The sequence below is a fragment of the Lepidochelys kempii genome, chromosome 9, assembly GCF_965140265.1.
Source record: "Lepidochelys kempii isolate rLepKem1 chromosome 9, rLepKem1.hap2, whole genome shotgun sequence".
Classification (NCBI taxonomy): domain Eukaryota; kingdom Metazoa; phylum Chordata; order Testudines; family Cheloniidae; genus Lepidochelys; species Lepidochelys kempii.
The window spans coordinates 38,063,648-38,079,417 of NC_133264.1; the positions used below are offsets into that span (position 1 = coordinate 38,063,648).

The window sequence follows — 15,770 nt, forward strand, 5'->3', positions numbered from 1 at the left end:
ATAGAACACCATTTATTTAAAATTTTTTTGATGTTGTCTACATTTTAAAATATATTGATTTCAATTACAACACAGAATACAAAGTGTACAGTGCTCACTTTATATTTATTTATTACAAATATTTGCACTGTAAAAGCAAAAGAAATAGTACATGACAATAGTTGCATCTGATGAAGTGAGCTGTAGCTCACGAAAGCTTATGCTTAAATAAATTGATTAGTCTCTAAGGTGCCACAAGTACTTTTTTTTTTTTAAATTGATTGTGATTTTAAAAAGTAATCGCGATTAATCGTACTGTTAAACAATAGAATACCAATTGAAATTTATGAAATATTTTTGATGTTTTTCTACATTTTCAAATATATCACTTTCAATTACAACACAGAATATGAAGTGTACATTGCTCACTTTATATTATTTTTATTACAAATATTTGCACTGTAAAAAGGATAAAAGAAATAGTATTTTTCAATTCACCTAATACAAGTACTGTAGTTAATCGTGTGAGTTAACTGCGATTAATCAATAGCCCTAATATATATTAATGCCAAAAGTAAAAATAAATAAATAAACAAATGAACATGACAGTAGCATCTAGAGGTTCCCATTTGGGATCGTGATCCCATCGTGCTGAGCACTGTACACACAGCTAGTAAGAGACAGTCCCTGCCCCAGAGAGCTTACATTCTAAGGCCCTGGTCCTGAAAACACTTATGCATGGGCTCAGCTTTATGGACTGTTGGGGTCTTATTCTCATCACTGTTAGCAGCACGTAAAATTAAGTACATGCATACATTTTTTGCAGGACCACTGCCTAAATAGACAAGACAGACAAAGGATGAGAGGGGAAATGGGAACATGTAGGGGAAGTGATTTGCCCCAGGTGTCACAACGAATAGGTGGCAAAGCCAGGCACAGACTATAGCAGGGATTCTCAGCCTTTTTCTTTCTGAGGCCCCCCTCAACATGCTAGAAAAACTCCAGGACCCAGCAGGGGTGGGTGAGTGATTGGGTGGCTCCAGGCCAGGGGTGGGACCCTGGGGCTTAGGTGTAGTTTGACTCTATTTTAGGGGTGGTGGGGGGGAGTGCAAAGGCCGGTAGGGCTCAGGCCAGCTCTGCACAGCAGGGTCCAGGGAGGGAGTGCCACCTCCACCCCCGACTCACCTCGTCAGGCCACTCACCTGTCTGGGGCTGTGTGCTGGTGGCTACTCCCCAAGGGCTCTGCTGGGCTTGGAGCTGCCTGTGGCTAGGTGAGCAGTCAAAGGAGGGTGGGAGCTGAGACGCAGCCACAACTCCGGGCACCAGCAGCCGACGGGGGAATGCCACGGCTGCCCACTCCATGGCACCACCAGCCGGAGGAGCAGCTGCCCTGCACTGCCTGGCTCTGGCTTCCTGCCTAGGACCTGGCCAGAGGGAGGGGCCTGAGGGAGAGGAGGAGAAGGGGGGTGGGTGGAGCTGCGCCCAGCATTACCCCACTCTGGGTAAGGTACTGCAGTTTGTGGGGGGGGACAACACCTTTGTGCCCCCTCAGCTCTGCCCATGGGCTAAAGCCCACTACTCCTGGCTTCAGGGGGTTGGGGCGGAGCTCAGGGGTTCAGCCTCTCACTCCTCTCGGCTGCGGGGCGGGGAAGGAGGGAGGGGACTCGAGGCTTCAGTTCCACGCTGTTCCCAGCTTCAGCCCCATGGGGTGAAGAGGTGCCAGGGCTCAGGGCTTCAGCCTTGCGCCACTCCCAGCTTCAGCTCCATGGGGGGTGGGGGAGCTCAGGGCTTCAGCCCCGCACTGTTCCCCGCTTCAGCCCTGCGGAGGGGCACTGGGGCTCAGGGCTTCAGCCCCGTGGTGGGGCACTGGGGCTCAGGGCACCAGGTTTCATGGGTGGGGCTCCGCAGCCCCCCTGAAAGGGCTTGCACACCCCCAGGGGGCCACAGACCCCCAGTTGAGAACTGCTGGGCTATCGGACTCTTGCTTTCTAGTCCAGTGCCCGATCCACTGCATCATGCTACCTCTGTTGACTGATAGTTTAAGAAACGACATGCCTTACCTCTGCTAATGTATGATTTTTAACGGTCAGTTTGCCTCTTTGTTTCCAAGGCAGCTTTGCAGTGCACTGACTGTCTGACTTTGGTCTGGGATCTGCTAGTCTTTGTAGAGAGGACTGTAATTTTCTCTGTTTGTACAGCACCTATCACCATTGGTCTCCAACCTAAACCTAGTGAGCCTCAAGGCACTATTGCCATATGAGTGTTAAATTAGAATAATGGTGCAGACCCTTGAACCTATGTGGAGTTCTGCTGTAGTCAATGGGATTCTGCCTGGGGATAGAGGTCTGTGCTAGAGGATCTGGGGTCAGGATCAAGGCCATAATTATTAAAAAGGATAGGCAATTAAATTTTAAGAGTCATATGATTTCAAACTATTTCAGACTTCTTACTACTTCATATGAATTAGTGGTGCACTTAAAAATAATTATTCATTCTAATATGTTTTGGACACTATCCTACTATTTTATATACCGTATTAGCAAACCTTTTTCTTTTTTTTTCTTTTTTTGAGACATCTGGTTCATGACAGCTAATGCTTGTGTCAGTAGCAAGTGGACCTTTTAAATAATACTGTCAGGGCTAAGTGTTAGGCCTTCCCATTTCAAACTGCTCAAGCTGCTACTGTGCTTTATCGCAGACTTCATCTAACTTTGGAAATTTAATTGCCTTTTTACAGAGCTGTTAAGATTTAAGAAATGAGAGATAATCCCAGGCTGACTGGCCAGTGCTTTGAGATATAGATCTCCATTCCCATCAGTGCTTTTTCACTGATTGGGGAGGGAAGCTTATAAGCAGGTCTCCTGACAAAGGGATTAGAGCTTGTTAAAGTGGAGATTCAGCCAATTAATCAGCTTTCACCAGAGTATATTGTAAAAATTTAGCTAGTGGTTTGTCCTATAAATCTTCACAGCTTCTGCTGATAAAATAAAAATAGCATTAATTTATGTTTAAGAACAACATTAAAAAGTGTGGTGTGTACAGCCTTAGCTGCTGATTATGGTTGTCTTTAAACAACAAACAAACCACTTTGCATCATGTACCTCTTTTTTCCACTCCTGTTCAAAAGAAACAATCAACTTTTCTTTAATTGATTAATTATTTGAAACTGACTCCAGAATCTCAATAGCATCCTGGAAAAAGGCTACTAAACTTCCAAAGTCAGATGAAATCAGTGACAGCACAGGAGCAGCTTGAACACCTCGAAATTAGAAGGTCTAACACTTAGCCCTGAGAGTAATTGTTTAAAGGCATTGTTGCTACTGACACAAACATTAGCTGGTATTAAACTCAGGTCTGCATTAAAAAATTACTAAACCACTCATTTCAAACAGTTCAGTTTTCTGATAGGGCACCCTTGAGGCGTGGCCTGCATTTATTATTTAAAACCTTTTTAACCAAAAAAAAAGTTTCTAAGAGAGCTTTTCTTCTCTTTTAGTCCCCAATTCAGCAATCCATCCCTCTTCAGCAAACACTTCCCCATATGCCTGAAGTTAAACACATGCTTAAATGCTTTGCTGAATTGGGGCCCTACTGATATTTATAAGGGAGGGAGCAGCCATATGACACATGCTGAGGTGCACAAGTCCTTTTCCTTCTCCTTCCTGCCCTCTTTCTCTTCAGTTCATCTTTGTGGTTCCTCATAGTGTAGACCTAGCTTTGTAAAGCTGGGGTAAGAGAATAAAGATTTTTTTCCCCCCACCATGGAAAATTTTGAGTTTTCGACAAATAATCCAAAGTTTTCTGAGGGAAAAAAATCAAACTTTGAGGAAAGCAAGAACTTTCCAAGAGAAATCTGTTTAGACAAAAGCCCAGTTTTTTCATTGAAAATACAGCTGTGCTGGAAAATTTTCTATCAGTGCTAAAAGAGAGTGCCTAGAAACAGCTCCTTAAAGTGTTGTTGATCATGCCAATGTCCGAGACAGGAAATAGAAATGATCACCACCAAAACAGTGAAACTGCCTATATGTAAGCGGGGGAATAGTTCCGCTACTGTGGGGAACTTTCCTGGCTTCTGTACTACCCTGGTGAAGTGGGCTAGGATCTGAGTCCTTGCTCCCACTTCCTTTACCCAGTGGCCTCCCTGGCCTTGAGGACTTCCCTTCCACTCTCCTGTCTGGGACATTGTTCTCCTGTTCTCATAACTCCAGCAAGGCTGGGCCCAGGATTCCTGGGGGGCTCGACCCCCAACCCTGCTGTGGTCACCTAGGACAGCAGCTAGGATGTCCCCACTCCGGGGTACTCTCTCTGCCCTGGGCACTTCTCTGACCCACTGACCATTACATACAAGTTAAAGCAAATGCAAGTTATTTAATCAACAATTAATTTTAAAAAGAAAAAGGGGAAATGGGAAAGGTTAAAGGAAACACATCACCCTGCTCTGTGGCAGGGAACATCACAAACAGTGTCTCTGGAATGTTAGGGCACTTCACAGTCTGTTCCTTGTAAGTCCCAGGCTTTCTTCTCAGGCCCTGCCTTTGCTGCAGGGATGCTGTGGGTTGGACACTTGCTCTGGTGGTGGCCACACGCTCTCAGGCTCTAAGTGGTAGGACCCTTCTTCCCAGCGTTGCCCCCACCCTGTCGGGGTTACGATCCAAGCCTGGCCTGCAGAGCCTCTTGGCTGAGGCGTCTCCCTGTGCTGGGCCTGCTGCCCAGGGTCCCCCTCGCTCTCCCCAGCTGCTCACCGCACCCAGCTCCGGACTACTCCAGCTCCACCACTCTGTCTCAGCACTGCTGCTGCTGCTCTGCCTCCAGCTCCCTGGGCTGCTTCTTTGGCCCCTCTGGCTCTGGTTGCTGCAGCTCTGCTCCCAGGACAGGTCTGCTCTGCAGGCTGCTTCTGTGACTCTGCTCCCAGCACTGACCTGCTTCATGGGCTGCTTTTCTGGCCCCTCTAGCTCTGGTTGCTGCAGCTCTGCTCCCAGGGAAACTCTGCTCTCCCTGGGCTGTGCCTCTGGCTTTGAGGCTGCAGCTCTGCTCCCAGGGCAGGGTCTGTTCTCTCTGGGCTGCTTTTCTGGTCCCTCTGGATCTGGCACAGCTCTGCTCTCCAACTCAGCTCAGGCCCTTGCTTTCTCCTTAGCTCTGCCCCACTCTGTCTGATCTAGGCAATTCCAGGTCACACAGAGGATGGGACCTCCCTGGCTTCCTGACTCCCTGATTAGCTTGCCTGCCCTGTCATTCAGGCTGACCTGGAGCATTGGCCTCTCCCCATTGTTCCTGGGGACTATCAGTCTTAGGGTCCTGATTCCCCATAAACCTTCCCCTTTTAGTACTGGGAGCTAGCCAACCAAAACACTCCCGCTGAATGTTAGTAAGGGGGCAACAGTCCCCTTACATATATATAAACAGTGCCATCAAGATGCACAAAATAAATGATTAAGAGAAAGGGAGAGACAGAGTCTTTCCCCCAAACTTCTCCCTTTTTTAGTAATATTAGGTGTTACTCCTGGCTATAGTAGGTACAACATTTTCATAGAGAAGTGAGATTTCGAGGTGATGGCAACCCTTGCAGTCCTTTCCTACTTTTGCTCAGCAGTTATGACACATTATCTGGTGAACTTTGAGCTTCAGAATAGCTCTTTACATGCTTTTTAGCAGTAGTATTTTCCATTTAGGGCCTGATCCTAGATCTGTTGAAGTCATTGGGAGTTCTTCCAGTCATTTCAAAGGGACTATGATGCAGTCAGTGTCAATTTCTCAGGCATGTCTTCTCTCTGTAGCAGATACCAGGTAAGTCCAGATATATCACTTTTGACTCAAAACAAGCATAGGGATCTGCTGGGGAAAAAGCAAATACTCAAGAAATGCTGGAAGAGGAAAGGGGGAGATGCAGTTTTAAAAATGAACTGATGGCTGAGTTATCAGACTAATTTTGGTTTTGCTTTTATATTGTTTTTTTTAAAGGTTAAAAATTCATTAATAATCAGAATAGGTTACTTTAACGCATTCTACATGTGGGGACAGTTTCTTCCTCTGATTAGTACTTAGCAAATGGGAGAAGGGCTGCTCAATGTGAGTGATAGTGGCTGATTGAAATCCTAACACAAGGAGTGGCTTCTTTTGAAATGTGATGATGCCATACAATCTCACTGTGCTAGAAATGCTATGATCCTGAATTTACAGAATACCGTTTCCAAGCATGGCCACCTAAATTGGCCCAGATCCCCCTAATTGGGTGCTGAATATGGTCTGAAATCAATATGTCTGGAAAATTGTAACAGCTGAATATAACCTGAAGATGATAAAAAGACAAATAAATCCTTCATGTGTGGGATTAACATACCATTCTAATTTTGGCATCCTCTGTCTGGCTGCTTTGCTTTGTGTTTGTGGTGTTTTTTGAAATGGATTTCCAGATCCCCTCTCCTGTTATGCTTGGGCTAACAGTGGCACAATCTTTTTCACTATTTTTTAAGGTTGATGTTCTTGTATGTTAAAGGTAATACAACAGAAAGGGAAGATTAACAATACAAGATGGTATAACTAATACACAGCAGGTAACTCTAGTGCCTAGGATAACCTCCTCCCAGAAAGCAAATGGCAGACTACAGTAGAGGTCAGCATTGGTGCCCCATCTAAATCCAAGGAAACACCTTGGATGTCAGGGTTACTCATTTCCACCTACTGATTAGTATTTTTGCCACCTCACTCACCCCAAAGGTCTGCCAGCCAAATTAGCCAATTGTGGGTTTTGGACCTGTGGGACTGTAAAGAGATCTTGCCACCTGTGAAATCGTCAGCTCTGGGTGAGTGGTATGGGGTGTGCCTGTTCCGAGTTGAACACCAATCCCTGGTAGCATGTCAGGTATACCACCAAGACTCTAGCACCTGTTGGGTCCCAGAGACCACTCCAGCAATCTATAGCCACCTAGCTTCTCCCAGGGTAACCCCAGAAATCCTGTGCCTGTGAGCTGCTTCTCACCAGCCACCTTTCTGTCTGCCACTGACACTTCCCTTGTTGCCAGAAAGAGCAGTAGCTGATTCACCCTTAACATAGTCATCTTTTATTGTCAGCTGATTCATTGTATTACAACAACCCAAGCCCATTAGGTAGGTGGAGCTGGCTCACACAGCGGATGACTGCTTCCCAGAGTCTTCATTATTAAAGTTCCTTTCTAAACTTTTTTAAACTTACGGTTCATTTAGCAAAACTTAAAAAAAGTGCCATGAAAAAAATTGGCAGTCCCAGGGTTTGTCTACAGAGGGAGGTTATTGCGCAGTGAGCTAAGATGTGAATTCAAAGTGCACTAGCTACACTGCACTTACTTCCTGTGTAGATGCTCTTACTGCACACTAAGGGCTTTCCAAAGTGGATTCAGCTAATGTGCACAGAGGCACGCTTAGTGTGCAGCTAAACGGCCCACTTGGGGAGTGAGTGCAGAATAGCTAGCTGCACCATGCACCAGCTACTGTGGGCTTTTTTCCCCATGCAGACAAGTCCCTGGAAAAATCTAGCTGGGTAAGGTTTGATGCATGTAGTGGGCTACACCAATTTGGCCTTGCACAGGTACAGTTTAGGCAGGGGCTGGCAACTGACTACCCCTTGCTGGTTTGCTTCTGTACAATTTACACCTGCAGGAGGAATTCTCATAACCCTCCTCCCAGTGACTCCCTCACACCAACCACTGCCAGGCCTTTCCTTCACGTTGCTTCCGAGGGACTCACTGGCCTAACCACTTCATCTGCCGTTTCTAGAGGTTGAGTGGGGTCTTTCTTCAGATCCCCTTCCCCCATATCCAAAAGTCCTGGTGAGGGGAGAGGGAGCGAGGAAAGAGGGCTGGAAGCTGCCAGACCAGCCCCCAGTACATACAGGGAAGTGGAAGAGGAAACAACTCTCATTCTGTGGCCAGAAAAAAAAGCTGAAAAAAAAGGGACAGATAGCTTCTCCAGTAAATTCCTAGTGTTATAGTTAGCGAAATCTCAGGATTTCCTTAGCAACCAATCAAGTACCAGATTTATGGACCTTCACTTTGCTAGCCTCCAGCTGCACTGGGATACTTTCTTTCCCAACTGTCAGTTTAACTGGAGGAGAGGAACGCTGTGCTCCTTCTACTGCTCTGTGACAGGATCTGACCACTTTCTGGGACCCTCCTCCTACCCATCTCCCTGTAGATGATCTTCTATAGTTGGAAAAGGACAGTGGCCTTAGCTGGTGACCCCCAGAGGTAGAAGATGAAGGGAACAACCACTGGCACCCCTGAACTTCCTAGGGGAAATGGGCAACTGAAAAGCAAAGTTGGGGAAGTGCTCAAGCTACTGTACGCCAGGCCCCTCAGCCTTGAAGACAAGAATGGTAAGGGTGTAGAAGCCAGGGAAGACCAGACAGAGACCAGGTGGGATGTGCAAATTGTGTCAATCCAGATCGGCTGACCTTCTTTGACTCGGTCTGATGATCATAGTTCCATGTGCACCGTTAGTTCCCCTGAGTTTTACTTCCAGATTATCTTCAAGCCCTTCCTAGAAACCTACCCAATTAAAAACAAGAATACCAAAACTACTAAGAAATCTACACCACCCTTCCAACGTGCTCTTGTTGGTGCTTGTATTTCTTTTATTTCATATTTAAATTCATTCAGTTAAAAAATATCCTTGATGACTACAAGTGATTTGTTTTTTTTTCTCATCAGTGATGTGAGCTAAAGATATGGAACTGATTGTAATTTGTACAAAATATGAAGTCATTAGCAATAGGAGACAAAGATCTGACAGCGCTAACATCAAAGGAAGCTGGCTTTATTTGGAAGCAGCATTGGGTTCATCACATTGAATTCTACAACTTGACTTTTAAGACTGGCTTGAGAGAAGGTTAGCAATATTTTTTGTTCTTCTGGCTTTTGTGGATCTTTATCATCCTCAAGGGCATTACAGTGAGTAACTAGTCTGGACCAGAAGAACAACTTAATTTTACAAGAAGCTCATTAACTCATTCTATTTAAAATCTTCTCATTTCACCCAAAACCCAATTATGCTTGGACTGGCAATGATCAGGACAGGCATTGTCTCACAGGTAATGGGGGGAGAGGACATAGGGAGTCCTATGGTATTCATGTCGGGAAGACAAGGGTGACTCCCTTTCTTTGACTTTTAGGTAAAAAGAACTAGTCCTTGGGACAGCTTGACAATTAGAAAATCCTGAAGAGCATTTAGGACTAAAACAGCTGTACAATCACTGAGGGGTTCATGGCGCGGGGCAGAAAGCTCATCAAAAGAGACTATTCAAACAATTGAGTTCTATAATTAACACACAAAAATCTGTTCAGAAATTGTAATAACAGTAAAAGAGAGCTAAGAAGAAGCTGCCTACTCATGAGGCAGATGTGGTTTTGTTAAAATTTGAGAAAGAAAATCCATCCATTTAAAGAGAGAAAAGAACATTAGAGGGAAAAATGAAAACTTTTTATTTCCCGGTGTGCAGTTAGAATACAAACTGGAAATATTTCCAAAGTAGCAGGCGTGGTTGAAAAGGGAACCAGTCATCAGTAATCTGAAATGGATTTTAAGAGGATGGTATCATTTTAAAAATTATTTTAAAAACAATTCCTTTTCCCATTCTTATTTAGAACTAATTTACTGGAAGCTTGAAGCTGAGGTCTGCTTCCTTCAAGAATTTACTTCTTCCTTTGTTGAACACATTGGTGTGTTACTGTAGGGTTGTTCATGGAAGCTGCGCTGCCGCTGCTTTAAGGACAGTGGTTGGTTTGGGATTTATTTTAATTACATCCAAAGTATTTTGTGGACTTTAGAAACTAAGGTCTACACTTCTGGCAGCACATAGAGTACACACACTGCAGGCTCAGCTAGCATGGGTATAAATAGCAGTGTAGACTGGGAGGCACTGCTTAGAGGACAACAGAGTAGAGTAGTGTGGCCTGCACTCCTGAACCGAAGGATATATGCCCTATGTGGCTCTCTACATGCTCAAACAATGCCTTCCATGTCTACGCTGCTATTTTTAGCAGTGTAGCATCCTGCTGCCTCCCAGCTGCTGGAGCTTGTCCCTTCAGTAGAAGATTCTGGTAGCATGGAGAGGCTCTGACAGAGGGATGCAGTGGGGAAAGGCTCCAGCAGCTATCCACTGCTAGAACCTTTCCCTGCTGTCTACCCTTGCTGGACTTTTTCACTGCCGCATGTATCTACATGTACCCTACATCTGCTGGAAGTGTAGCGAAGTGTAAACAAGTTCTAAGTTTATTTACACAGCTGGTCTAGTTTTCTATTAAGCAGATCAATTGTGCTTCACCTATAAAAAATGCAGTCAAATACATTCATGCAACATTATTGTTTAACTGGAGAAGTTAAAAGAGACAAATCTTAAGGTTATTGCGCCACCACTCACTTAGTCATGTTAATGAAGGTTTAAGTGGAATTTAAGTGATGCATTGGCCCTGTGCTAGCCTTTTGCAAAGGAATAAATTTCCTACTAAGGTCCTGATCCTGCAGTGAGTTCCATGCAGGCTCCGGGAACCATCCTTGTAGAGCTTCTTACAGGATTAGGGCCCCAAATGCAGGCTAACCATGCTTTATAGAGTCGAAGTTCAACATTCTAGTGTTTATACGCCCATAATGTCCTTGTACAAACCTCTATACCATTAACTTTCTTTACTGCTGCTGCGCACTGAACTGAAAATTTAAAATTTATGTGCCAGACCTTCCCATTGACTAAGTAGAGTTATGCCAACAAAGGATTTGGCCCTTTGTCTATCCATCTGCCTTCTCCTCTTTATTAGCTTCAAAACCAGAAGCTGTGATTTACCCCATTTTACCCCATTAAAAATATGCTTCTGCGGTTGGAGTGAGTTAGCTGGTAGCTCCTTAAATCTTTTCCTCTAGCTTCTGTATCGTCCCCTAAATCATCTGGCTGCTAGGGCAGCTCCCATATAGAGAGGCCTATGGTCTTAAGCAGCAGCCTGCCAACCCAAACGTGTCTCATTTTCTCTGCTTCAATGCCACTGAGATCTGCCACAAAGAAGCCTAGCCCCATGGAGACTCCTTTATCCAAACCCAAAGTAATAGTTAGCCTTCTGGTGAATGTAGAGTCAGGGAGGGAGGGTCACCAGGGCAAAGGAAAGTAAAGAAACTAAGAAAGAGCCAAAAGGAATATAAATAGAGTTGTCTTAAATTTCCCAGATTTAGATATTTTTGTAGATTTTTTGAATTCAGTTAAAAAATAGTGATGAATTTTTTCATACAGTTTTTTTTGCCAAAAATTAATCTAATTTTCCACCATTTGTAGAGTTGTTCAGATTTTTCACAATTTTGATGAAATATTAAATTCAAATTTCAACAAGGAAAAAAAAGGAGCAAATTTTGGGTGAAAATGTTTGCATTTTTCCCCAGCTTGAAATAAAACTAATATATACATAAATTGATGTTTAATTTTTTAGTTTTTAATTATTTTTCTTCCAAACCTATCAAAGGTGTCGCTCCACAATTTGGGCTTTAATTTACATGCAATAACTTCAACTTGTCTTGCTGTAGCATTGACACCCCCCCTTCACCCTTGGTCCCCCCCCCACCAAAAAAAAAAAAGTGGTGGGAGAATTTTATCAGGTAGGAGAACTATTTTGTTTTTGTTGTTTTGTTTATTTTTCAACTTCACTTAATTTTGAAAGGGCTGAATGAAAAGGCCTGAGGCCTTAATAGAAAATTTACACTTTGTCTGAAAACAAGCAAAGCAACCTTCAGTCTGCACATAAATTGTTTCAGGAAGTCATGAACTTCTGAAAACAAGGGTTTATAATGAGAGGCTGGGATTTTCAAAACGGCCTAAGGAAGTTATACACCCAAATTCCTTTGACATTAAGTGAGACCTGGACTCCTACTTTCCTTAAACTCCTATTTTTGCAACCATAACTGTACTTTAGTGGCTATCCCTAGTGAAAGCTATAAGAATGGCAGGTTAAATTTTTTGCTTGCTAAGGTTGACAGTGTTCTGTTGAGTCTGATGAAAAGATAAATGAAATAGATTTGCTTAAAGTCAGGCTTTGTGCAGCTGTGAGTCCAAGGTTTTGTTTTAGGCTCATCTTCACTTAAAATTAATATTTTTTCCCCAGAAAAAATACAGGTGTCACAATTTTGATTTTTCACACTGAAAATATTTCTGTTTAAGAATTTCCTTGGAAATCTTAAGGATAATTCTGTTTTAAAATGTAACCTTGTTATGTTGGTGGGTGATCTGAATGGAAGAAAAGATTTCTCTCTCTCTCTCTCTCTCTCATTTTTTTAAAACTAATAGAAAGAACTAATTAAGGGAAAGCTAAAGGAATTGAATTCAAGGTTTGTATTGCACATGTAAACTAATCTTTTTACAATGACATCTTTCGAAAGCTGTGTAAGAATACTATTCATGCCCTGTCCTATCTAGCAAATCCTCCCCAGAAAAGGAGCAAAATGAAGGATTGTCATGAGCTAGCAATAAAGACTTTCAAGGAAGGGGTTCTATTCACACTTGTTGTTTGTCTACTAATTCATTAACATTTAAAAATACTGTATAATATCCTAGTTAAAAAAAAAAGTCCAATACCAGTCATAGTAGGTGTGTCAGCTGTACTTCAGGGAAAGAATACCCTTGACAGGGTTAGGATCAAGTTTTTAAGTGAAAATACAATAGAACTCCAAGGAGCAAAGAATTGTTGAATAAATGCAGCGTATTCTCAAGTATTCTTATGTGCCAAGTGCTGAAATGTAGTGCATCTGTGAACACACTGAAGTGAAGAAAACCATCAGTTCAGTGGTTGGTGATTTTGTATAGCCGAAGCAAAATGGCTCTGTGCTTCAGAAGCTGCCACTGCATTTAGAGAGAGCTTTCTGCAGGTCCTGAAATATTAATGACCAAGGTTTAACGTAGTAGAAAACAAAAGATTATGTTGTGTTAAGAAAAAGGGGGAAATTCCTGTGAATTGTAGAATTTCAAAACCCTCTCCTTCTGCCTACTGCATCCTCTCAATCACTTCCTAGCCCCAGAGTCTGAAAAGAGGGTATAAGGTGGGAATTGTCCCCCAGAATGCGTAACTGCCGTATCTTCCTGTTTTTGTAATAAAATGTTAAAGCCACAGCAGAATTTTCATCCCTTATGTGGGGCTGGTTATTCTGTGCTTTGTTTACCATGTGTCTTGGTATTAGGAAAAAAATCAAGTGATAGTTATTCATTTTATAATTTTCATGAGCCATTAATACGATTAAGCTAGACGTTAGGTTTTAAAAAAAATAGAAATGGAGTTTGCAGTATAAGTGGGATTAGTTAGGTCTCAGGTTGTATTTTTTTCATCTCCCTTTCTTTTTTACATTGCAAAAAAGTGCTCTCTGTCGGCATTTATGTATATGTCATTTTCAGAATTAGGGCATGATTGTGATCCGAGTTATGCTAATACAAACCAGATGCACCACCATTTTCAAGAGAGTTACTACCAATTTACACCAGTGTAACTTTACTCAGAGTCTGTCATTTACATGTCAGTGGTTTTAAACCAAATGCATCAAGGCTGCTAGCCGTATTTGAGCTCATTCGTCAAACATTGCAACTCCGATGTAAAAAAATATTAAGGTAGTTTTCCCTTCTTTTGGCAGCCCGTACTAGTGGATGCAGAATAATCCATTTTACACAAGTTGCTTTTGTTTACTGTGACTGACTGAGTGACGGCCTGTACCCAGTGGGTTTCTATTTGTGTTCGGGGACTAATTGTATTTGATGTGGAGAGGTTGGGCTTGACCCCAGAGCTTCTTCCTGCCAAAGCAGCGGTTTCTGATTTTAATCGAAACCCCAAGGCCATTTGAAGTGTAGCCAAAAAGCACCTTGCAAGCTGAACCTTATCTAATTATGTGATGTGTATAAACTCTGGAAGCATAAATCTTAGTCATTGGAGCAACATGTTATTATAAGATTCACTGGTCCAGTGACAGCCAAAGTGAGCAAGGCCGAGATTGATCTCGCAGTGCTTTTATTGACAGCGCTCCACACATCATGAAGTTTAGACTCGTTAAGGAAATTCCGTCAGTGGCTTTGGTTAGGAAGAGTGAAGTAACTCGCTCCTTTACAAATGTGTTGCTAAAATCCCTGTCTAGGGTGTGTATCATAAAAAGAAAAGAATAAATGAAAAACAACAACAACTGGATGAGTGCAGAGAGGAAGAAAGGCATTGAATGGGACTGCCTGTTCCTTTCTGTAGGCATACATGTAACAGTGTGGGAACTCTAAAGATAGTCTAGGTGCTAAATGAAGAGCCTGGAGAGTGAGTCATGCTGTAAATATTGGGAATAACCCTCCCTCTTACACTGTCTGTTCTTATAAAAAACGCCTGGAAGTTTGCTCTGTCCCCTGAAGGGTTGAAAGCCAGTGGTGTTGGCTGCCTTCTCTCTTTTGCCAAGGCACAGATTTCTAGGATGACATACCTGGGGGCCCCTACTAAAACTTGCTATTCATGACAGTAGTGAGATTTTTCCAAGTGATGTAAAAGTAGCCATCCATGTAAATGAAGATGATGTCACTGAAAGGTTGCCAAGTGCACATGAGGATTCAGTGCACATGCCAGCACTGCAGTTATTGGATACCCTAGCTTCGAGGAGGGAAGAACATGCTTATTTCCTCCCTTGGGAAGAAAGAGCCAAATTAATCCTGCCTTGCCAGAAGGGAGACATGCCATTTCCGGGCATGTAAGACTCAGAGCCTCCCTGCCAATCACAGTGGTTGCCTGTTCCACTCCATCTCCAAAATTGGCACTGTCAGACTGTCAGCTGCCATTCCTTAAGTGGTCATAGAATTAAACAGTTGTGCCCTATTACTGCGCTGTATGAGTGTGTGCACGCAGGTGGGAACAGTGGGTGACATGCAAGTTCATGTATAACACAAAGATGAAGCAGATTTTCCAGCAAAGTTGGTAGGGAAATGTGCTTATAGGTGCTCTTGTAACATCACCAGATCAGCTTCTCAAAGGCCCTTGTTTGAATTAGAAATTGGTATCCCTCAGTGTAGGGCTAGCAACTAAGAATTTCTTGGTTTGTTAACTTCTCACCTGGGACTAGGTGGGCATGGTTTGTTCTTCTTTGAAAATGTCTCCAGCCTAGGTTTTGAGTAGAGGAGACAGCATTTTATTGTCACATCCTGGGCAAATAACACTCTCCATTCCCTTTTCTCCTAGCTTGCAAAATTGGATACTACAAGGCTCTCTCCACAGATGTTTCCTGTGCCAAATGCCCATCGCACAGCTACTCCATTTGGGAAGGCTCTACCTCCTGCACCTGTGATCGGGGCTTTTTCCGAGCCGAAAATGATGCTGCCTCCATGCCCTGCACCCGTAAGTCGGACTCTCTTATTTAGTTATTCTTTCTGCCTCAATAATTTGTATGAAAAATGTTCCCTCGAGATGCACGTTTCACTTTGAGAAGTGTGCGGCAGCAACATTCAGTAATCGTTCCTCTTAGCCAAGTAAACGCAACGTATCAAAAGCAGGTCTTTTCCCAACACAAAGCATAACATGAAATTTGTAATTAAATGAGAGATGAAACCAGTTGCTGTAAAAATAAATAGCTCAGCAATAATAATCAAAGGTTTGACCTCATGCTCCATTATTATCAGTGGCAGAGACAGGAATAGAACCCATATCTCCTGAGTCCCAGTCCAGTTCACTATCCTCTGGATTAGACAGCCTCTTCTGTTTTAAAATCTTAATGTTTGTAGAAATTGTGATACATTTGCTCACAGTTACTAGGATGAATGTAAATATTTGGATATTTAGTGAGAC

General features: G+C 43.1%; 1 protein-coding gene across 2 annotated transcripts in view; it reads left to right on the forward strand.

The window, feature by feature from the left end:
* EPHA4 (EPH receptor A4) overlaps positions 1 to 15,770 on the forward strand; it is a 125,562-nt gene that overhangs the window by 39,315 nt on the left and 70,477 nt on the right. For both annotated transcript variants that reach the window (XM_073359960.1, XM_073359961.1), the window contains exon 4: positions 15,168 to 15,323. In XM_073359960.1, coding sequence (XP_073216061.1) covers positions 15,168 to 15,323 — 156 coding nt within the window. The remainder of the gene's footprint in view (positions 1 to 15,167; positions 15,324 to 15,770) is intronic.